This window comes from Delphinapterus leucas, chromosome 18 (genome assembly GCF_059928025.1).
Source record: "Delphinapterus leucas isolate spDelLeu-1000000601 "Yukka" chromosome 18, BTC_Dleu_Yukka2, whole genome shotgun sequence".
Classification (NCBI taxonomy): Eukaryota; Metazoa; Chordata; class Mammalia; order Artiodactyla; family Monodontidae; genus Delphinapterus; species Delphinapterus leucas.
This window is the reverse complement of record NC_143146.1, coordinates 71,328,263-71,347,961: the sequence shown is the minus strand read 5'-3', so window position 1 is coordinate 71,347,961 and position 19,699 is coordinate 71,328,263. Positions and strand designations below refer to the sequence as shown.

Here is a 19,699-nt window from a genome sequence, read left to right as displayed (position 1 = left end):
AGAAAGCTAAACAGCTTTGGAAATTGGAAAACTTCTAGAACTCTAAACCAGGCAGGTGGGTTTTAAAGAAGGATAGAAGGGATCAATGTAGTCAACCATAAATTTGCAAACCTTCACTAAAAAAGGCAAGGAAGCAGTCTTACATTTCTTTTCCCTCCCAGATAAATGGTGTTGACATGGAGCCACAAACCTTGGCTGAACGGAACAAATGGCACTATTTGCATTCACATAAAATGGAAAACACACAAAATATTCAGTTCCCAGTTTTAAGATGGCAACATAAACCAGAGAGAGAAAACCCTTTGTCTCCAGACTTCCTTTTAAAAAACTTGTAGCAGCTGTTGTAAGGACAGATGACCATACTGGCCTCGTGCGTTCAAGGTTAAACCTCCCAGTGAGCATTCAAGTTTATTAGTCTCAAGACAGCAAACATTCATTCGGCACCCGCTTCTCTATATTCCCCACATTGTACTGGTATCCCTAAGGCCTGGGACTGGTCTTCATGCAATGTTTAGCAACTGGGTGAACGTTGCATGTCCATGTGGAAGATGCTGGTGTTCATGGGGTGCCTGGTACACTCCCGGGCACAGAGTGGGCATCCAAAAAATATGACTAAGTATGAATGAGAACACTGATGTGACCTTCAGGAGGTCACGGTCTGAACTCAGGTGAGCATTAGCACTCGGTCCCGCCTCCTTCCTGGGAGAAAGAAGTGTGTCAAGGCTTGGGGGAGGCAGAGCAGGTGCAGGACCCTCAGAGGGGGCTGCAGTTCTTCCTCTGTAATTGCTTCCTTTTAGGCCACCATCTTCCCGGCTGGGGAGGGACAGTCACCTGGGGACAAGAGGGACTTTCCAAAGGAGGTTTCTGTGGTCCCTCCACTCTTCTGCATTTTAATGTAATTTATTTTTTATCAGACTTTTGAATAAAAGTCCTTCCCTCTTCCATTATGGTGAACACTTAAAATTACATTTATACAGAATTACGTTTACACAAATTTCTATTAAAAGCCAAATTCCAGGCCTAAGCTATTGGCCAAATTCCATTAAAAAAAGAATATGAAGTAAATTAGTTGAGCTGATTAAAAGCACCTTCATCAAAGTAGAACATTGGTGCCAACGATGTTGAGTAGAATTATTGATTTTTTTAATATAGCAGATGGTACATTAGCAGGGAAGAAAAGTGATTCTCCTTCCCCTCCTCTGCCGCCCATTCCCTCCCCCCGCCCCCCCCCCCCACAACCGCTTCACTCTGGGGATAAGAAGGGGCACTAGAGACTTACTGGCGACCACGGAAAGGGAAGTGATGGAGTAAGGTGGGAGCGCACGAAAGCAAAGGATGGGGCCTAGGTGAGGGAGAGGAAGGAAAAGGAGGGGTGGAGACCGCAGGGAGCAAAGGTCAGATGCCTGGAAGGAGGGCGCTGTCCCCGCAGAGGAGCGGCCACCTCGACCCGCACCCCGGCCGCGAGCCAGGCGGGCGCTCCCGATACTGGCCGCCAGAGGGCGCGTCCGGAGCCGGCGCGGAGCTGGGGGAGGGAAGAGGGGAGCCGGCGGAGGAGGGTCAGCCGCGGCGGCAGGGGCGGCGGCGGCGGCAGCGGCGCAGCTCCGTTCTCCGCGCGTCTCGCGTCCCCGCGTCCGGACAGGGCGCGCAGCCCAGCAGCCGGGATGCGGCCGCCTGCCCGCCGCGGCCGCCGTCTGGCGCTCCCGGCACTGCTCTCGCTGCTCACCTGCTCCCTGGGTAAGTAGCGGGCGGCCCGGGCGCGCACGGGAGAGGCGCGGGCTCCCCGGGAGCAGCCGCCCGCGCCCCGCGTCCGCGCCGAGGGAGACGCCGGGCGGCCCAGCCCTGCCCCGCGGGCGCCCGCGCCCCGCCGCGCCCACGGCAGCGCCCTCTCGCGGCGCCCCGGCCGGACTCGGCTCCCCCGGACCTTGGGACCCAAGGGCGCTCCTTCCCGGCCCCTTTCGGCTCGCGGGGTCCCGCCGCCGCCACGGCCCGACTCGTGTCTTCCCGCTTCCTTCCGCTGCGAGCCGGCGGCCGGCCGGCCCACGAGGGCGCGGCGCCCACCCCCACAGGAAGCGCGGAGTGAACGCAACTGCGAGAAACTTTGGATGGAGGGAAGCGGCGGCCGCGGGTCCGCCCCCTTGCCTTCCGCCCGCGCCCCACCGGCCCCCCCGGCCCCCAGCGCGCCCGGCGCTGGCGGCAGAGGCTGGAGGCGGGCGAGCTCCGTGGCCCAGGTCCCCGCGCGCTCCGCTCCGCCCCGCCCGCCCGGCCCGCGAGGGCGACCGGCGGTGCCCCCGGGGCTTCCTGAGCGGTCTCGCGGACCTGCCCTGGCCCCCTCAGCTGGGATGCCCACCGGGCACCAGCCCCTTCTACGGATTCCTTGACCAGGAAGGGAGGGCCGGGTGTCCGGCTGGGCCTCCGTGTATCGGTCGTGCCTCTGGGGAGGCCGTGGGGAAGCCTTCCCGAATCTTGCGTCTTCATGGGGGAAAATTAGAGAACACTTCTGCAAACGGTGCTTGTCTGCTGCTGCTGTAATGCCCCCTCCGTTTTTTCTTCCATGCTCCTCACAAGAGCGTGCTCCCCCCCTTTATCATAAAATAATGTGATGAAAGTTTTTTTAAAAAATCATTGCAATTGACTTTCACGATGAGCTGTGTTCAAGCTTGGAGGAAAAATTATTCCTTTTCAGTGTTCTCAGGGTTGTTGTCTCTTTTATCACAGACTTTTGTGTTTCCAGCCTGTTAAGAGGCAGTAATTCCAGATTTTTAGAAATGGCAGCCTGGTGCAATTTAGAAAAAGACATAGCGTCATTGTACACTGCTGTTTTGGTAGCCCACCGGACAGACGTTTTGATTTGGACTTAAATTCTCCGAATAAGGACTTTAATCTGTGTACCCCTGGCATGTCTATAGGAGCTCAGTAAGTGTGGGAAAATCGAGTGAGATTAATTGGTAATTGTTCAGGTGCGTGATTAAGTAACAATGTAATTAAAAATGTTTGGGCACCTTGGGCAGAGAAGGCTATAACTGACGGTGGGGAGCAACTGAGCTTGGCGGGGATCTGCTTTAGTGGAAGAAAGAGTTGCATTGCTTGGGAGGGGGGCCGGCAGCCCTGGGAGAAGGGGAGGTTGGAGGGGTGGAACCGGGGCTAGGGGACTCCTGGCTGCATCACTTGGCCTGCTGCCTAGACGTTTTGCAACTCACCAAATGGGGTGGGTGGTAACTGAAATTGGCATTCTATTTATAGCCCTGCACTTCCTAAGATGTACTGGGGATATAATATACGTATATAATATATATTCACTATACAGGCTGAAGTGCACACTTGTGTTGCTATGTGTATCTATTTTTCACTGCACGTAAGGGAATATCTTACACTTGGTGTAAGGGAGTATCTGCACTTTCCACACTTGGTAACACATTAAAGGACGTAAAGACTGAACTAAAATGTCCACATGTTTTTAGAGATGTCTGTTAGCCTTGTGAAGTTGTCGGATAAGCACAATAAGTAAAACATAAAACGTATTAAGAGTTCCCCGGGAGACATTTGGCTTTGTGAACTAGCTTTCATGGGTTGGTACAGAGAGGAAACTGTATTCTTCCAGGTCTGAAGTAAATCTTGAGTTCCTTTCATTGAGCTCTGCTTTGATGTAGTGGAGGGGCACCAAGAAATAAAAAGCTGTGGTACTTAGTCTTTTTATATCTTGAAATCAGGGTTCTTGGACTCTTGCTGAAATAGAGAACATGATAGGAGTTCCAAGGCATGTGAACAATCCGGACAGAGTAAAGGTACCTTAAATATTCCCTTATAAGGGCAGGGTGGGGGCTGACTGTATATAGTTTAGTTTTCCCACAAATTGTAGTATATTCATTTGAGCTTTTAGAGAAAAGTCAATATAGAACGTTTATCTTACACCCATACGGTTATACAGACAAAATCCACTGCAACTTCAGTTCTGAAGTCCAAAGCTAGTACTAGACTTAGAAGATTTATTCATGCCTCTAGGTCAGCCACTGTGGCTTCTCGTTGCCTTGAGTCTCAGTTTTCTCATATAAAACAGGAGGCATAGACTAGATAAAATACTAGAACTTTGCCATCTCTTACAGTTTTAACTGATTCTATTGTAGCAGAATCTGCTATCTGCCCCTCCAAAACCCTTAGTTCCTTCTTTTCCTGGATGAAAAACCTCTTAGATAATTAGCACTGTTATGGACTGAGTTGTGTCCTTCAAATGCCTATGTTGAAGCCTTGATCCCCAATATGACTGTATTTGGAGAGGTGCCTTTAAGGAGGTAATTAAGGTTAAAAGAGGCCATAAGGGTGGGGCCCTAATGCAATAGGACTGGTGTCCTTATAAGAAGAGGAAGAGATGCCAGACAGGCTCAGAGAAAAAAGGCTGTATGAGGACACAGTGAGAAGACATCCATCTAAAAGCCAAGGAGAGAGGTCTCAGCAGAAACCAACCCAGCTGGCACCTTGATCTTGGACTTCTAGCCTCTAGAACTGTGAGAAATAAATTTCTGTTAAGTCCCCCAGTCTATGGTTTCTATTATGGCAGCCCTAGCATACTAATAATACAGGGGTAAGGGGAAGGGTGTAGGAGTGGTGGTGGTGGTGGTGGTGGCAGTGTGTCTAGTGGACAACATTTTTCATTGGCCCTTGCAAACAGAGGTAGCCAGTGAGCTATCTGTAGAGCTCTTTGGGTGCGTCTCTTGGTAAAGCTTATTAAAGGTGGCTGACCCAGCTGAGATGTAGGTCCTCTGCCATTGTTTCCTCCCCCTTCCCATGGCCTATTATGTGAATCTAATGGCTGGAGCTACAGTGGCCATCTTGTGACCACGAGGTGACCTTGAAGACAGAAGCCAGTAGTAAGGATGGTAGAGCAGAAAGGATGGTACCACCTGGGTGCAAGGTGGATGTGGGGCACTGTGCTAGGCCAGCATTGCCTATTTCCACACTTGTATTGCATTAAAGAAAAAAATCTGCCTTGTTTAAGCCTCAAATGTTGGTGGGGGGGGGTGTTTATTACATGCAGCCAAACCTAATTCTAATTGATACATCTGTGAAGAAGCTTATTTGAACCAGTGGTCAAATAATAGATGTTAACGTTTATCTTTCGTATCCCTGTTTCTACTCTGAGTCAGGATTATATTTCTTAGCACCTGCCAAAATTGGGATGATTTTTCATTCTGATCCAGGTCTCGCTCTGATTCTTTTCATTGCAATAAGCCAGACATTTTAGGACCCCGAGAGTCACACCTGGCTCCAGGCTGGTTTGTGTTTTTTTTATTTTGGATTTTTAAGCCCTCCATTTATTTCCTCAGCAGTACTCAGATATTACTGGCACAGATTTTAACGGTCTGGATGGATTCTCTGTTGTCCAGGTAGTCCAGGCCCCCCAAGCTGGCATGGCTGGCTTGTTCATGGACTTGACCCAAGGGAGTTGGCCTGTGGCCAATAGTCAGGCTGGGGGGGGGCGGGTGGTGGAAGGGGAGGGAGGAAGAGTAGCTGTTTCACGTGGGGGTGGGGGAGGGGAGGAGATGTCGAGACCCTCTTGTTAACTTCTTCTGAGGAAAACACTGTGTGCCCAGTACTTGAGCAGGTCATAATTACTGGTCTCATTTGGACCATTAAGGGCCAGGTGTTTTGCTTTTTATTAGAAACATTATAAAGCAAGCCTAATTTGCAAATGTTACCCGTTTTGCTTCCTTGTAGCATTACAGGTAGTCCATCTTGGTGTTGAGCAGATTCTTGCTGAAGAACAATATACAGGAGTGCTAATTCCATCTTTCCAAATATAAAGGAAAAATGATGGTGGGTATCAGGGGCTTATCAGACCTCTTATTGGTTGAGAGTCTCTCTTAATGTCACATTTCAACCGTCTGATCACTAAGCTCCTCCCAAAGAAAACAGATTCAGTGTAGGTGCTGATTTGAACTACTAGAACGTGTTAATAACTTAAATAGTATTAAAAGGAAGAGCTGTACTCACAGTTTCTTCATCTATTCCGAAAGTGTCGAGTACTGTCTACTATGTGTCAAGCCCTGGGGTTGACAGGGCAGGAAGGAGACCCATCTAGCTTGTCCCTACCCTCGTGGAGCTCGCAGTCTTGAAGGGGACCTTGAACACGAACTGCACCAGGAGTAGAATTGCAGCCTGCCTGGTGCTGCGGTGACGGTGTCCAGGGCTCTGTGCTAAGTGTTGCGGGGATGGTTGTGGCTTTTTACCTGGAGTCTGGAGCAGTGGTTCCCAACAGGGGGCCATCTTGCTCCCCAGGGAGCGCTTGTAGATGGCTGTCACAGGGGCTGGTTTGGCAGGAGTGCTGGTGAGTGGCCTGCCGTGCACGGGACAGCTCCCACCGCAAAAGAGTCGATTATCCGGTCAAGTCATCAATAGTGCTGGGCTGAGAAACCTTGGAGTTGCCTGTTTTCTTTTTTTTTTTTTTTTGCCACATCATGCGGCTTGTGGGGAATTGAGATCCCGGACCAGGGATGGAACCCAGAGGGCCCAACATTGAAAGCCCGGACTTGTAACCACTAGGCCACCAGGGAACTCTGGAGTTCCTCAGGGAAGGGCATCAGAGCTCAGACCCAAAGGGGAAGCAGAGATCAGGTACCTGGAGGGAGGGAGGAAGGAGGGGGAGCACGCCCGCAGGGGCAGAGCTGTGCTGGAGGAAGCTGGTGGAGAAAGACAGGACTGGAGAGGGGAGGGGCTGGGTGGTCAGTCGGGGCCGCTTATGCAGGGCTGTGAAGGCTAGGGGAGGAATTCTGGGCTTTGTCCTTAGAGTGGGAGTGGGCACCGCAGGGTTGTCTTAGCAGAGTGACAGTGATTTGACTTCCGTTTTAAGAAGCTCATGCTCGTTAGAACAGGGATGGGAGGGGCCGGTGTGGACGTGAGGGACCAGTGAGGAGGCCACGTGAGACCTGATTAAGAGTCTGAGGCGCGGTGGTTGACTGGTCCAGTGGGCTGAGAGGAGGGTCAAGGATGTCATAGGTTCTTGCTCTGAGCTGTAGGTGGAGAGTGCCTCTGTTTACTGATACAGGCACTGATGGAGAGGGACCCGATTTAATCAAAAGAAGAAATTTTTTATTGTAGTTAAATATATGCAACATAAAATGGATCATTTGAACCATTTTTAAGTGTACAGTTCTGTGGCATTGAGTACCCGGATGGTTTCTAAAATTTACTTTCAGTTTTAAGGGGAGCTGAGGATGACGAGTTCCATTTGGTCACGTTGAGTTTGGGGGTGCATGGGAGATGCTTAGGTACCACGTCTGGTGGGTAGTTAGTTCTGCGGGTCCGGAACTCAGAGGAGAGGTCAGCTCAAGAGAGCTTTGGGGGAAATTTGAGTTGCTTGTTTGTTATTTTTCTTTCTTTTTTTTTTTTTTTTTTTTTTTTTGCGGTACACGGGCCTCTCACTGTTATGGCCTCTCCCGTTGCGGAGCACAGGCTCTGGACGCGCAGTCCCAGCGGCCATGGCTCACGGGCCCAGCCGCTCCGCGGCACGTGGGATCTTCCCGGACCGGGGCACGAACCCGTGTCCCCTGCATCGGCAGGCGGACTCTCAACCACTGCGCCACCAGGGAAGCCCTGTTATTTTTCTTTTTTAAAGAAGAGAGCACTGATTGACAACATAAATTTATTTAAACGTTTACTCAAAATGTATGTGTACTGAAGATTTGGAAGAAGTTGGGGAAGCAAACAGTCTGTCTGTAAAGCTGATATGATGTAAAGCTGTAGGTTTAGACAAAACAAATGAGTTAAAGTACCATCAAATAAGATTTGAATGCATCTCAAGTATAGCAATGCTGGTCTCTCTGAGGGATATGACTTGCTTCCACTCATAAAGGAATATTTTATGATCTGAAAAGGTGATATGTTTTGGTTTACATCATTGCTTCCCATAAGAAGCTCAAGGCCCTTTGCACATCACGCTGAATTTATCTTCTCCGGATCCTCGAGGGTGGATATGCAGGAGCTTGCTTTTCATTTATGGAATGAAGGAAGTAAAGGAAGATAAATGGCCAAAGCCTGTTGGGAGAAAAGCCTTGTTCCGTCCCCTTGAGTGCCAGTCTCCCTGTCCATCCCAGTGCCTGTCAGACTCCAGCACATACGGGAACACCTCAGGGTCTTAAAGAGTCCCCTTTGTTAAGGTCCCCTTTGTTAAAATGCAGATTTCTGGGTCCCAGCCCGATAATTTTCGGATTCAAGAGAGCCAAAATGAGGCCCCATGGATCTGCATCTTTAAGGGGCCAGGTGAGTTGTGTGTGCTGGCAGGTGCAGAACCCTTCTCAGGCCCCCCTGGCCCAGGTGTAAACTGGGACTGTTACTGGGTGATTTTCCTGCAAGTCTGTAGAATGTAAAGGTGATTGCTGGTTGCTTTGTCTTTAAGCTGAAGTCAGGAGCTGTTATGGAGAAAGCCAAGTGTGGAACTGAGGCCTGATATTCGGCAGTCAGGTGTTCTGTCTCTTTGGAAAGGGAACTAGAAACCCCAGAACTCGAACTAAGAAGTCTTCCTCTGGTTCTGGCCTCGTTTGGCAGATTTATAGATGCTGCTGGAGGGACTGTAGTGCGTGGAGCATGAGTCTCAAAAACAGGAGCAGTACGTTGTTGGGGCAGAGATTTTTGGATAATAGACAGGTGAGTTCCCAGAGGCGCTAGAACATCTCAGGCTGCGGATGCCGCGGATTCAGTGGCACCAGCGGGGGTGCTTTTTGGGACCGACTTTTTATGTTACAAAATTAAGATACCAGAAGTCAGGCATAAATGAGCCTGACAGTTAACTGCTGAGGATACTCTAGCAGTGTAGAGGAACTGCACGGAGTGCCGACTTCCTTGTGTTTGTATATTTGCTCTCCCGGAGCCCTTGTGTGTGTTCTGGAATGGGCTGTGTGATCAGGATTCTTCTGCCCCTCACCCATGACTCCGCCTATGGAGTGCTTTATGAATCTCTCCCCAAACTCTGTTTGAGTTAGAATTTTCTTGTTTTCAGATCCTGAGCGGCATATGGGTTTTCATATCATCTGTTTAAATGAGATACGAATCAAAGAAGCCAAAGATCTTTTCCTTCCTAAAATATACGGTTATTTCCTTTTTCTTTTTTTCCCTCCCATTTACTGTCCTTCCTGTGCATATGCTTACCCTCTGGCACATAGAATATATTGGTCCTGGCAAACGTCGTTTCCAAGTGAGGAAAAATCTGTATTCCAAGCTCCACTTTCCCACTGACTTCTATGAGGAAACGGGGGACGTGTTTCAGACGGAGCGAGTGCAAGTGCGGGCAGCCGTGGGCTGAGTGTCGGGGCTGTGTGCTCCCTGCCACGCCTCTCGTTACTTCTCCCAACTGGCTGCATCCTTTGTAAGTGAACCCATGGAACACCGCAGAGGGGTTCCCGACACGAAATGCCATCCACCTCTCCACCTGCTGTGGTGGCAGAATTGTGCTGGCGTTGTCCCCAGAGCGGCAGATCCCTGAGAGTTTGCTGTTGGTACCTGGCATCTGAGCAAACGGCTCAGCTCCAGCTCTCCCCGTAGGCCAGGCATGGCCCGGGACGTGTGCAAGCATTGCCTTAGACCTCCCCGGTTTAAATTCCCCCTGTACAGGGAGGGAGGCAGAAGCTCCCAGAGGCCTCGTTGCCGAGCTGCTCAGCGGCGGGTTGGATGGCACGTGGTGTGGGAGTTAGACTCCATGTGTGAGCAGGGTGTTGCGCTCGTCCTCGGGGTCACGCAGGGCCCCTGCGATGCGGCGTCTTCCCTCGTTCTGTGGAGCTGTCACGAGAGGGCTCCTTCAAAGGACACCTTGAAAACGCCTCACACGCCTGCCTCCTCCTCTCTGCCTGGCCGTGCCTTTTTGTCTCCTTTGCAGTTCTGCCCCTGAGATATCGGGGCTCCCCCGCCCCCGTCTTCCCCATCCAGCCTTGCGCCCTCAGTTCCCTGGCTCGTGGACACACTGAGCGCGGAGGCTCCCCTCACGCCTCTGCGCCGAGCGGCCCCCTGGGGACCAGGCTGCCATGCGGTTTGTCCACTTGAATGCCCGGCAGCACCTCGGGAGATTGGGAACCAGACTGAGTTTTCCCACAATCCGCTCACCGCTCGTTATACTCCAGCGTGTGACGGGCACCCCAGTCTACCCGCCCCTCGGATCTGAAACCTGGAATCACCTACACTCGTATCTCTGCCCGCTCCTTCCCTGCCCTCATCCACCTGTAGGGTCTGTCTCAAGGCCTGGAAATTCTGCCTCTTCAGTATCTCCAGCTCCACTCTAGCTCCCCACGCCGCTCTGCCCAGGCGCTGCCTCGTCTTAATTCGGTCCCTGACCTCTCATTGCCTGGCTCCGTTACCCTCCCAGCTGGCATGCGTGTGTGTCTTTCTTTGTCCCTCCACAGCCCACCCCACACGCTGCCTCTGGAAACTTGTCTAGGGCACACATTTCCACATGGCACTCTCCTCCTTAAAAGCCTCTCAAAGCTTTTAATGGCACTCAGAACAAAACCAGACTCCCTAGCGCTAACCCCTTTCCCGTTGGCCCTGTCATCCCCAGCCTCACCTCTGGCCCCAGTCACACTCTCCCCCCCAGCTGTCCACGCCCTGGTCGCTCCCCTCCCCCCGGCTGTCCACGCCTGGGTCGCTCCCCTCCCCCCGGCTGCCCATGGTCTGGGCACACTGGGCTGTTTAATGTGCTTGGTGTGCAGAAGCCTGTTTCCAGGCCTCCTCCTCCGTACCGGAAGTCTCTGCTGTCTGGAGTTTACTTGCTCAAGCCCCGCGTTGAGCTTGCTGCCCTGCTTGGTGCTTTGCCCTCCCTCTTCAGGGGCTCCCTTGGCGGTGCCATTAGAACAGCTGCCATCAGAGGGTGCCCATCTGCACTTGGTCGTTGGTGGAGGGACTCGTCTGTCACGTGAGACCATCAGCTCCTTGGGGGAGCTGCTCATTCATCTTCGCCCGGCTGCTGGCATGACACGTGGCTGTGACACATGCAGCCACTCTTGATTTTCTGTTGAACAAACAATAGCATAGATGAATAATGATAGTGACAGAGCCGCTAACGCCTCAGCGTGTGCCAGGCCCCGTTCTGGGCCCGCTACATGGGCTCCACTACTGGATCCTCAGCCGCCAGCAGCTGGTTCTGCCCTCTGTCCTCGGCCCTGCGTAGTGATGGGCCCTCCATCCTGTGGTTGGGTGCCCCCTCCTCCCCCCGACATGTCCACAACCCTGGAGACAGTGGATTTGTCAGGAGGACGATGAGGAAAGCAGGTCCTGCCCCAGTTCCTGGACCAAGCGCGTTTGTTTCTGTTCCCTCTGCTGCCAGGGATTATCTTCAAAGCAGGTAGTTGGAGCAAAGTAAATTGGCTGCAGACCTTGCATCCTGGAGCTTCAGGCCCCTTCAGAGGAGCTGCGATTAAACCTGGAAGCCCTAGGGAGCCCGAGTCGCTGGGGGCGAGGCTGTGCCGCTGAACCCTGTTCAGTGAAGTAGGTCGCAGCGAAGAACGGACCAGGGGGAGCCCTGAGCCGGGGGGTGCTCCAGCCGCGGGCTCCCAGGGGTGTGGTGGGCTCCGACCTGTCCGGCCTGGCTCAGATCCCTCCCTCCCGGCTTGTGTGGAGGACCCACGACCACCCGGCCCCACCGCGGTCGATTGTTTGTTTCCTCTTCCAGCAGGGCCACCGCCAGCACCTCCTGAGCCTTTAGTCTATACTGAGCCCTCGCTGGACACTTTCCGCCTCGTCTCACTTCATCCCGGCAGCTCTCCTCCGAGGGGGTCATTTAACGTCTTACTGCTTTCGGTTTTTGGTGTTTAATTTGGTTTCTCTGATAAATGTTACCGGGAGAGCGTGGGAGGATAAGTCCGGCACAGGAAGGAAACGGGAGTTAGGAGGTGCAGTCGCCTTCCTGCCTGGGCTGGTCCTGCTCCCTCCCTTCTTCCCTCCCAGGAACAGAAGACCTTAGGTTAGTGTTGCTTAAGTCATTGCAATTAATTCCTCTCCCGTTTTCTCGCACTCGAGGGCTAGGCTGGCCTATAAATCTTAGGCCCAGGTTAGCTGTACAGTTTGATTTATCTCTCGGGATAGGTGTGCTAAGGCACATTAGCTGGCTTGAATCATTTAAAGTTATCCTGAGAAAGGTCTTATTTCTGTTGCCTGCCCTGATTTGCACTTTAAATATAGTTCCCTGGAGCGACTCACAGGAATTCATGTTGAAAATAGAAAAGGGAAAATGACTTTTAAACAGCAGTTTGGCATAGAAGAGCACGATTTACCTTCGAATATTTCTCCAACTGCGCATTAAGGCCAAGCTTTCAGGAATAATTTTTTTCCCCACTGAACCTGGAAATTATGAAGCCAGACAGCAAACACGGAGCCTCAGGCCCCCGCCCCCCCCACCCCTGGCCCCCGCCACGCTCTCTGAGATACCTACTCTGTGCTCTTGTTAGCCTTGTTGAAGGTGACAGGTCTTTTCTTACCTCACTTGCTAGTTTTTCTCACTTTACTCCTCTGTCAGCACCATTTCTCCTTCATTTCCACGAATTGCAAAAGCTGGCATTCTGTTGGTAGGAATTCTGTAAATGATTCATTATTTTCAATTTGGATTTGTTAATGTGTAGCATATTCAGTGCCTTCAAAATGCATTTGGTTCCTTGATGATTTCTTTTGTTTTATTTAGATTATGGAAATGCAAAGATAAAACCAGCTAGTATTTTTTTTAATATTCATCTAATGGGGATTATCTTGCCATATTATGATTTGCTCTTCTGCCTGAAAGTAACGGCATTTCTTATGTTACTGCTTTAAATATTGTATAATTTATTTCTATCGTGGGAAAAAGGAGTTCTTAATTTCACAGCAGAGTGATAGGGAGAAATGTGTTTTGTTTCCTTTTTTTAGAAAGATATTTTACCATTAGGCCGGTATATTTTTGGAGAGAACTAAAATCTAGTTTACCCTTCCCTCAGTGCAGCCTTGTCTGAATAAAAGTATGGTGTCTTTATTCCATAGAGACAGGGAGGATTTGTGGAATTCACTTGATTTCAGGGGAACATCTTTCCTCTCTGTAATTTCTACTTTAAACAGTAACAATGTCAACTAATATTAGTTGCTTATTTATGAAAGGTTATGTGTTAGTAATATTTAGAACCAACACCAACTAAAGACAGTTTTTCTTCAGTACAGAGTCTATGTTCTGAAGGGCAGGGGCTTTTGTGTTAACATACTCTTCTTTTTCACATAGCTACCTGGCTTGGCAAAAAAGTGAGGTAAGACTAACCCTGGTTATTAGCTGAGGGGTCACTGAACTTGTTAAATTGGGAAGGTTATTTTTCTTGATAAAAGAGGAAATTCTAACCCAGAGAGCTTTGACTGTCCATGTTTGGAATAAGGCATCGATGGGTTTGGGGAAGATGGATTTTTGAGTATCAGGTCCTGCATTAGATAGACCTCAGTTTTTATATCCCGCAAGATGCTACAGTGTTCTGTTTTCTGGAATTCTGTGATGCTGAGTGGTGTTGATGTGTTGCAACCTCCCTGTATGATGTTTATTAATAATTCTATTTTTGGGGCTTCCCTGGTGGCGCAGCGGTTGAGAGTCCGCCTGCTGATGCAGGGGACACGGGTTCGTGCCCCGGTCCGGAAAGATCCCACATGCCGCGGAGTGGCTGGGCCCATGAGCCATGGCCGCTGAGCCTGCACGTCCGGAGCCTGTGCTCCGCAATGGGAGAGGCCACAACAGTGAGAGGCCCGCGTACCGCAAAAAAAAAAAAAAAAATTCTATTTTTGAGACCTTCTTGAGAGTTTTAAATGTGCATGCTAGTTTAGAGATAAACAAAAACAGAATATTAAATACCCAGAAGCAGAATTTAAATGGTGTTTGAGGTTAAATCTCTCCTCTCTTCTTAGAACTTAATGAATGATTTGGGCTCTGCATTTGCCTTGGCGTGTGTGTGTGTGCGTGTGTGCATAAAAAGTGAGAAAGCAGATCATACCCTAGTGAACATAAATTAAATGGGGGCACTAAGCTCCTTTGTTCTGCTGGGTTGGCCATGTTCGCTGTAAGGAGGAGACAGCCCTGAAGTGACGGATTGGGAAGACTTGCATTCATTCGTTCAGTCACTCATGTGGGTAAATATTTATTGACCTTCTTCTGTGTGCTGGCTGTGTTCTAGATTTGGGGGCAAACAGTATATAAAACCACATTCCTAAGGAAGAAAACCCCATATTCCTGCCTTCATGGGGCTTACATTAAACTAATATATAAGACAAGCAGTAAACAAATAAGTGTATATTATGTCAGTGGTGGTAAGTGCTCTGGAGGAGAATAAAGCAGAGGCAAGGGCGGGGGCAGTGGTGGGCTTCTCTCTCGGGAGCCACATACGACACCTGCTGGCATCTCAGCTCCCACAGAGAGGTTCACTTGTATTTCACCCCGCCTTCTCAAATGTCATCCTGGAGGTGGGAATGATTAAACCACGTTAGTCGTTTGCCTCTTAGCGTGAATATGTGTTAGATTATCTCCTTTGAACAAATGTTAGTTGAGAGAGAATTTGAGGTAGTGGATGTCTGGGGATAGGGTGGGAGGGATCAGAGGTATCCGGATGGGTGGCGTTGTCTCCTGCTTCTGAGTAGGACCTCCTGCTACTCAGGGACTACCCCCAACCCCCATGGGGCTTGCACTGCATTACTGCTCCTTGGAATTGCCTGGCCAGCCCTTCAGTACTTTCCTGCTCCATGGCATTGCTCGTTTTTTCCCTGGGAATGCTAATTGGAGAAAGCAAACTCTACGAAATGCTTTCCTCTTAGCTTTTCAGGAGAAGTGCATTGTAAAATTAAGGCATTATTCTTTGTCTGGTTAACCTTCCTGACCGTTGGGTTTATCATTTTGCTTTCTATTTTCCACATGTTACTGTCAGGTTACTATTATTATGATTTTTAATGTGGAGCCTGGATGTGTCTCTAGGGATATCTTTGTCTATTTACACGCTCCGACTTGAAACATTAAATCATTCTAAGTGGGGAATGATTCTAATTCCTCTCGCTCCCCTGGCCCCATGGCTTCAGCAGGGTTCTGGTAACGCTCCCCTGCGTGCCTGGAGCAGTATATGCAGCGCGCTGCTGACCCGAAACCGCTGAGACGGAAAGCTTGCCCCAGATTTAGCTCTGCGGCCCGCCAGGCTCCGGCAGGGATGTGAGAGTAGGAATTTGTACTTCTTCCTGCTCGATTCTCAGCAATTCCCCTTTGCTTCAGAAGGCACCAGAACCCAGGTTTCTAAGAAATTGTATTCCATATGCATCTATCTTGTGGTTTATAGCTACAGACACGAATGGTATACTCAGATCCTGTCTCCTTTGATGTAGTATTTCCTTAGCTGGTAGCCTAAGCATGTTGCCTTCACACCGATGGATAATCTTAAGTCTGGAGAAAGGCAGCCTGCGGTACTAGTTTGTAGCAATTGCAGGTGCTTTTAAAAACGAGCAAAATTGATCATGTTAAACTATGATTTTTTCCCCCATTTGAAGTAAAACTGTTGACTATGAGAATGAACCCTTATTGCTGATTTTAATGTAAAAATGTTTCTCTCTTTTTCCAGCTTTTGCTTTGGTTTCTAAAGATGTGAAGAAGGAGGTCAAACAGTCTAAGGTACGAATTGTAAAGTCAAATCTATTCCTCCTGAGATTTGTCTGTATTTTCTTTAATAGGAGCTGTAATGATTTCATCTTTCAATGAATTAATGAAATGTTGGTTAACACAGATTTTTGAACCCAAGCAGCAACTTACAGATAGGTTTGCTTTAAAAAAAAAAAAAAAATCCTTTATAGTTAAGGCAGATCCACTTGGTTTTAAATTTCATTTTAAGAAAAAAGGTGCTTGGTTATGAAGCTAGACATTTTAGAAGTCTTGCTTGGATACCGTAGTTTTCTCCAGTCTTACTGCGTCTTAACCTTGGCCTTAATTTTCCCAGCCTGTGAAAGGATTCTGCTGTGTCAGGGTCACAAGAGCCTGAGCATCCCTCACCTTGAAGGTGGCACCGTCTGAGAGGGCATCCTGGGGACTGGTCAAGAGACCCCAAAGGTGACTGCCAGGCTCCTTGCACAGTCAGAACCCGAAACCAAGAGACGTGGGGGACCCATGGAGAGGGGATAGCACTTTTCCAAATCTCAGAGCTACTCCTTTGCCATCATTGGTCGCATTCAAGAACTGCATCTAAATTTTACCATTTGGGGTTGCGTTAGATCAGTTTAGCATATGAGAGAGAGAATATTTTAAAAATACGAGTTTTTTGTTTTTTTTTTGCGGTACGCGGACCTCTCACTGCTGTGGCCTCTCCAGTTGCAGAGCACAGGCTCCGGACGCGCAGGCCCGGCGGCCATGGCCCACGGGCCCAGCTGCCACGCGGCCTATGGGATCTTCCCGGACCGGGGCACGAACCCACGTCCCCTGCATCAGCAGGCGGACTCTCAACCACTGCGCCACCAGGGAAGCCCATGAGTTGTTTTTGTCACATTAATTCAGGCTCAGTTGACTCTATTTTTTTACCTCGCAATTTAGTATAAAAGCATTTTTAAATAGAATGTTTCTTTTACCATCAGAGTGTGATTGTGCTAACTATGCCATGGGATCCCTAAATGCGAATAATAATCCCTTACGGTTTTAAGATTCCTTGTGATTCATAAAGCGTTTTCAGGCATTTCATTTAATTTGATTTTCTCAGTGATGTTATTGCTAAGCAAAGCGGACATTCGCATGGAGAGCAGAGAAAATGTACCCTTGGAGAAGTTAAGTGACTTGATCGAGGCCACGTGACTGTTAAAAGGTGAAGTTAGAATCCAAATTCTCAGACTCCTTGAATTTTTCACACTGCAATTTTGTATTACATTGTCGTGTGTGTTTGGCAATAATGAGGCTCATTTATAATGAACTTAAGGATTATTAATAGGGAATTAAAATTTTGTGTAATAAATTTAGAAATTAGAGCCCATTCTTTCAAATGGAGGTTTTTACTAATCTTTTCAAAAGAGGAAATATATATATATCTATTTGGCCTTAAATACATATATAAATAGAATAGAGATAAGGTGAGTCCTATATCTTAGTGTCATGTTTCATGCAAAAGTATTAAAGCCCTTGAAAAATGCCATCAACCCCATCTGTGCTTAGGTCCGCAGAGCCGAAAAGCCATTAATCCAATGAGGAGCGGCAGTGATAAAATGTCCACTGTAGCCCATACCCAAGGCTGGGAGATGGAGGAGAACCAATTTGTCCAAGGTCATCTGTAGATGAACCTGAGATAGGAGTTAAGGCTCTTTCCAATAACCGCATGCATCCGGGATTATCATTAGTTTATCACTCTTAGCAGAACTGATCGGGATCTGACACCGCTGCCCAGAAGGCCGCCTTCCGTCCTGCTCACTGCACTGCTCGCTTTGGTCAAGGGCTCTGGTTCCCTAGAACTAGGCCAGCGCTGCTCAGGGCTGGGGTCCTTCCCCAGACCGATCAGATTCGCTGGTTGGCATCTGGTGGCTTCGTACCAGAATCCTAAGGCTGCCAGTGCGCTGTCATGCTGCCCGGGGCTTGCCCTCTGGCCCAGGCTCCCCTCCTGGGCTCCTGGCCCCTGGCTCTGTCAGATTCTGACCCACCCCAGCTTTCCGTGGAGCCTGCCTACCCAGGTTGGGGCTCAAGCTGCTACCTCAGCCAAGCCACTAAACTGTCTTCCAGTTGCACGTTTGCCCGGCCCTACATTCTGTGCTGGCTTGTGATCCTGGACCCCGTGGGACGTAGGCTTAGAGCCGGGCTCTGGAGCCAAACTGCTGTGGTTCACGGCCCTTCTACAACCCTGACCCCCTGCGGGACTCACCAAACCTCACTGAGCTCATCGTCCTCGTCTGTAAGACGGGGTAACAGGACTGCCCTCAAAAAGCTGTTTTGAAGATGAAGTGGGTGTGTGTGTCTGCCACTTAGAGCAGTGCCAGTTCCTGTTTAAATGTTGACCTGCTATAACAGCAAGAAATGTCTTATGCAACCTTTCAAGAGGTTCCCACACAGATCAAAGTAACGGAGGAACCATAGACCTTCCTGCTTTTATCAGTTAAATGTCTTTTCTGGCGGTTGTTGACTTCATATGAAGTGGATGAGGAGGAGGATAAAAAGGGTAGGAGCTAATAATTACTGAGCGTTTGCTTTGGGCAGACATTACGTCATCTAGCGAAACCCTCACAACACCCCTGGCAAGTAGGTCTTGTAATTGTGATTCCTGTTTCACTGAAGCCGAGCCCTGAACTAGTGCATGGTAGAGGCAGAATTAGAGCACGGGCCCAGCTTACAACAAATGACCACATCTGATTCATTCATTTTATTCGAGATCTAGGGGGTGGTGACTGTTTGCGACCGAGTAGAAGATGCCAGTTTACGTCTCTTTCTTCTTAAAAGATGTCATAACAAATTCTTTGTGGTTGTTTTATCTTCTTTTAATGAAGGATTTATAAACTGAGCATCTCATATATGGATTGCAAATGTTGAAATCTATCGTGCCTTAAAAATAAAACCTGTACGGAAGGGTGACTTGGATTTGTCTTTTCCTGGCCAGGGTAGGAGCTGTCTGGGGGGTAGGTGCCCTGGTAGCAAATGTCATTCCTGTCTGAGTAGCAATCCCGTTGACTTAGAAAACTTTGACAGTGAGCACATTTTGATGGGTATTGATAGTCAGTGTCAGAAACAGAGATAATAAAACAAACCGTGTGTTTCTTCTTGGGAAGAGCTAAGCCTTTTCACGAGGGAAGCTGGAGACAGAATTGTAAATGTTCTGTCAATTCGTTCATTTAGTCTCATTTTCTTTCTCAAAGGGGAAATTACTGCAGACCATTCTGGTTCCGTTTCAGTTCACCTCATGCAAGTATTTCCTGGATATTTTATTTTTACAGTTTACACGTCTTAGCTATTGTGTCAGGCAGTCGGAGCCTCAGTGCTTAATAACAGATAGAAAGCTGTGGAATTTTGGTTGATTTTCTTTGGTTTTACCAGGGCATCTGGTAGAAAGTCCAGTTCCTGTTCCAGCTTGTTTAGTCTGGAATCGCTGAGTTCAGGATAGTTTTTGTGTTCTACTTGTGGATAAAGGTGACTTTTATTGTAGGTATTGCTCTTAGTGTACTCTCAAAATATATTTCCATCTAATGACACGTATTTTCCGAAGAACGCCTCTGGAGGAGGACCGGGCACGCATTACCGGTGGGTGTAAGGAAGGAACGCCGGAAAGGAGAGAGAGACCTGGATTTTAATCCTGGCTCTGTGGCTGGAATGGCTGTTGGAGGTTGGGCAAATCCTGTATCTTTCTGAGCCTCCCTTACTTTCAAAAGGGGAGTGTTGGATTGGATCATCTCCTGTGCTATTTTTTAAAAATTGTGGTAAAATACACAACATAAAATTTACCATTTTAACCTTTTTTTTTTTTTTTTGCGGTACGCGGGCCTCTCACTGCTGTGGCCTCTCCCGTTGCGGAGCACAGGCTCCGGACACGCAGGCTCAGCGGCCGTGGCTCACGGGCCCAGCCGCTCTGTGGCATGTGGGATCTTCCCGGAACGGGGCACGAACCCGTGTCCCCTGCATCGGCAGGCGGACTCCCAACCACTGTGCCACCAGGGAAGCCATTTTAACCATTTTTTAGTGTACAGTTCAGTAGTGTTAAGTATATTCATACTGTTGCACAAGCAGTCTCCAGAACTCTTTTCA

General features: G+C 49.1%; 1 protein-coding gene across 1 annotated transcript in view; it reads left to right on the top strand.

The window, feature by feature from the left end:
- Window positions 1–1,358: 1,358 nt before the first annotated feature.
- Window positions 1,359–19,699, top strand: part of B3GLCT (beta 3-glucosyltransferase) — a 109,013-nt gene continuing 90,672 nt past the window's right edge. The window contains exons 1-2 of the mRNA XM_022574597.3: window positions 1,359–1,734; window positions 15,567–15,616. Coding sequence (XP_022430305.1) covers window positions 1,662–1,734; window positions 15,567–15,616 — 123 coding nt within the window. The 5' untranslated portion in view covers window positions 1,359–1,661. The remainder of the gene's footprint in view (window positions 1,735–15,566; window positions 15,617–19,699) is intronic.